The 4,267-nt window shown below is 30.1% G+C and overlaps 1 protein-coding gene across 2 annotated transcripts; it reads left to right on the top strand.

The window, feature by feature from the left end:
• Positions 1 to 2,311: 2,311 nt before the first annotated feature.
• Positions 2,312 to 4,267, top strand: LOC106755935. 2 transcript variants are annotated; one of them, XM_014638168.2, is made up of 4 exons: positions 2,312 to 2,705; positions 2,817 to 2,938; positions 3,649 to 3,816; positions 3,955 to 4,267. In XM_014638168.2, exons 1-4 carry the CDS (start codon positions 2,484 to 2,486, stop codon positions 4,046 to 4,048), a joined length of 606 nt encoding a protein of 201 aa, XP_014493654.1. In that variant the 5' UTR covers positions 2,312 to 2,483; the 3' UTR covers positions 4,049 to 4,267. The 2 variants fall into 2 exon arrangements, with proteins under 2 accessions (XP_014493654.1, XP_022631761.1); XM_022776040.1 differs by having other exon boundaries at positions 2,595 to 2,705; positions 2,804 to 2,938.

Genomic DNA, 4,267 nt, shown 5'->3' with positions numbered 1-4,267 from the left:
TGATCAATTACTTTATTATTAAGTTTATCATAAATCCAACATATTTACAAGTAAAAACAGGTAAAACACACTTATTGACTTTTAAGTTGTAATTAGGTCAATCCTAATTAAAAGTCCACTTCAAAATCTATAAATATAGAGGTAAGATAAGGAGGAAATGATTGCATTTATTAGAATTCAAGACTTTACTATGATAATTGATCAAATACATTTAACTGATTTAACTGACTTGAGTTTTGAAGTATTTTTAACATATACTTATCTGTCCGGCTTGAAAACTAAAAACAATTATACCGGAGATCTAAAATAACTTTAAAGAATTGACAAAAAAAAATGTAAAAAAATAATTCTCAACCCAACATCTGAAACATTTTGATATTTAAGAAGACTTGTAAACATATATAATAAGAGAAGTTGGCTTCTTAAATTATTTTAGAGAACATAGTGCATAAAAGCATTGTCCAAGTGATAGAAAAACTTTTTTCTAAAATCCTCAATCTTGTAAAAGATCAACAATTTTCTTAGACAATTTAAAACTTATGTAGTAAGACAGTGTGTGACGTAAGTTGGAAAGATTGTTATTTAACTTTTATGTAAAAGTGGAGTTGCACTCTAATTATTACTTATAACTTTTAGTCAAGTAATAAGTGTTTAATTAATAAGATTCTTAGGATAGATATATCTAACGTTAGTTAATGCTCAAATAATGTCATCATGCACAAATCCTATTTCAACCTTCTTGTGATGTAAATGGAACTAGGAATAACAGGATATTTGAAGAACCAAAGAAAAATAAGGAAATTCAAGAAGTTTCAAGAATGAATTCCAAATTTTATTGAAAGAATGAAAATTACAGTGAAAATCTAAATTTACAACTCCATGAATGAAACTAATTAGACATTATTATTTAGGAAAAAAAAATTAACAATTTTTTATAACCATTTATATGATACTTTATGATTGATTAATTTCAAACTAAAAAAGTAGTTATACAGAATCTATTATAAAAAGTTATTAAAAAATATAGTTAATATATCATCATCTTATTATATGTTTAACCTATTCTAAACATAACATAATTACTACTGTCACGTAATATAAAAATAACTAACTGATGTTGTATACTATTAGTGTCACGTGATTTTCGCCACTAACGTTTCTTCTAGGTATATCATGTATCATCCTGCAGTAAGCATCATTTCCCATCAACATCTTATTTTAAATATAATAATTTAGAATTAAATATATTTTTAATTCCTATATTATTGTTTTAGTTTCTCTTTTAAAGTAAGTATATTTTAGTACTTATTTTAAAAAAAAATTGATTTTAGTCCTTCAAAACTAATACAATTAAAAATCAGCTGATATATAGCTAATAGTAAACTGACACGATTTTTTTTTTTTTACACTGAATCAATGTTTCTCCCCTTTTATATTTTTCTCTCTCTGATCTATTCCTTCCATCACCAAACCTCCCTACCCTCCCTTTCTGAGTTAGGGCATTTCACTCAAGGAGGGAGGATGTAGAGGTTGGGTGGAAGATCGAAAGAAGAGACAAGGGAGAGAGGGAGAAAAGGTGAGAAACACTGACTTAGCGTAAGAAAAAAAATGGTATCTATTAGCCATATCAGTTGGCCGGTATTAGTTTTGGAAGACTAAAATCAAAATTTTCCTAACAAAAAAATTAAAATGTACCTTACTTTGAGAGAGGAACTAAAACAAAAAACTTTTGATAATATAGGGCTAAAAACATATTTAACCCAATAATTTATTATATAAAATAAAGCTAAAATTATAATTAATATATATTTAAAAATAATAAAAATATTATTTTTACTCATAACTATTACTAATAAAAATTCGTTTCATTATCATTGTGTAACCGTCATTATAGTAAATATATATTCTTACCAATTTAAGTTTTATCAATATATTTAATTTTACTTTTAATTTTTATAATGATTTATTAAATTCAATTAATTACTTGTAATATAAAAAGCTACTTACGATAAACTTATAAAAATATTCATTTTATAATTTTTATAAACATAATTTTTTTTAATTTAATAATTGGGATAGAAAATAATCTTTAATTTTTTCATTATCATAAAAATTAGATCCACAAATATGTGTTTGTAGTGGTTAGGTTATAAAATGGTTTATCTATAAATTTACAATAACACCAAAATATAATTATTTGACCTAATCTGTCTCTTTCAGTGGAAATTTCAGAGTGATTATTGAACCAAACCCATTTTAATAATGGTTTTATTTATATATTGTTGATTGCAGGCAGACAGGGCAGAAGCAGAGCAAGGAAGAGTATCCATTCATCTTTGCTTCTCTACTATTAAATTCAAGGTCAATCAAGATTGAAACAATGGACACAAACTTTGAGAGAGAGAAAGAAGACAACCTTGGCTGAGTTTAAGATTTATATAAACAAAAGAACATGTTTGAGAGAGAGCATTAGGGTGCTAGAGATGGATATGAAGAAAATTGTGGTTGTTGTAGAAGATGTGGATGCAGCAAGAACTGCTCTGCAATGGGCTCTCACTAACATCATTCGCTATGGTGACATAATCACTCTTCTCCATGTCTACCACTCCACAAGATCAAAAAGCAGAAGCAAAGCTCGTGTTCTTCGTCTCAATGGCTTCAAATTGGCACTTTCCTTTCAAGACATGTGCAACAACTACCCCAACGTAAGCACCCTTTTGTGGTGTTTCTTTTGTTCTGTTCTCTCTCGGTTTGTGATTTAATTTCATGTGTTCAAGTTAACGAATATGTGTCATAATAATAGGATTGTGTTACAGACAAAGGTTGAAATTATTGTGACTGAAGGGGACCTCGAAGGAACCAAGATCGCCGCCACGGTGAGAGAGATTGGAGCTTCCATGCTTGTGGTTGGACTCCATGATTGTAGTTTTCTATACAAGTAAGTCCAGATATTGATGACATATCCAAGTTTCTGAGTTCAATTTCATCAGTTAAATTCATATGGGAATTATCAATGTAGATTAAAGGTGGGTTTTTTTAGTTCAATTTCATTCATATGGGAATCATCAATGTAGCTTAAAGTTGGATTTTTTTTAGTTCAATTTCATCAGTTAAATGCATATTGGAATTATCAATATAGCTTGAAGGTGGATGATGATGACTCTCCTTTCATAATATTATATGGGTCCTCCCTCTCCCTAAAATTTATGACTATTTTTTATCAATGGACATCTGAAATTGAAGGCTCTTTGGGAAATGCATTTGGTGAAACAGCAAGTTCAGGTTGTGTATAGAGGTCAACTTCAACTAGATAGGTTATGGGGTTTCACATTAACTATCTTATTCTGCAAGATCTTGGCCTTCATATGACAACATCAACATGGATTGGTGGGACCTGCTTTATTAATTGTCCAATTTGTGTTGTGTGTTCAGAAAATTGGTCACCAGAACTCTTTGGCAAATGCACCTGCAAAAAGCTTTTTAACACCTAATCACCTATTATTATATTCTCTTGAGCACATACCAAATGCATTCTTTGTGTTTGTTTGTTTGCTTCTTTAATCTGTTGGTTTCTTTTTCCTTGTGCAACACTGTAGTATTATCAGATGAGGAGAACTGAAAACAGTGTTTTTTATTCATTTGCAACAGATTGACAATGGCCCATTCCCACAACAGCATAGCCAGCATTTTCAACTGCAGAGTACTTGCCATCAAGCAGCCTTGTGTGTCACCATTGAGGCCCATGATTTCTGCAGTATCAGTGCTGGACAGTTCAACCAACTTGGATGTTTCACTAATTGATCTTTCTAGATTACAGTAAGTTTTGTGACAGCACATCGTACCATCAATAATTTCAGAACATACTAAATTTAATTTTTTATGGATGTAAGTGAGACATTAATTAAGGTTGTTTAAGACAACTTTTAGTGACATGGTTTGAGAATGGCATTGCAGAGTCCCTGGTACCCCTCCACCAAAAATCCCATACAGAATCTGTCCTAACCCATCAGCAATTATTTGGAGATCAAGGAAGTCTAGAAGATGGTGAAGGACACAATTTCGTACACAGAATCTATTCTTAAAGTAGTCCCCAAAAGCAATTTGGCTTTCTTTTTTCTTCTACTTTTTGATTTCCCATAACATATGTTCAACTGCTACACATATACACACAAAATGCTGCGATTCACACAGTATAGTTCGGTTGTTTATGCCTATAATTTTATGATTGTATAAAAGGATTCTTTTATATAAACATTACCTTTCTACA

The sequence above is a fragment of the Vigna radiata genome, chromosome 2 (assembly GCF_000741045.1).
Source record: "Vigna radiata var. radiata cultivar VC1973A chromosome 2, Vradiata_ver6, whole genome shotgun sequence".
NCBI lineage: Eukaryota > Viridiplantae > Streptophyta > Magnoliopsida > Fabales > Fabaceae > Vigna > Vigna radiata.
This window is presented reverse-complemented; position numbering and strand designations above follow the sequence as displayed.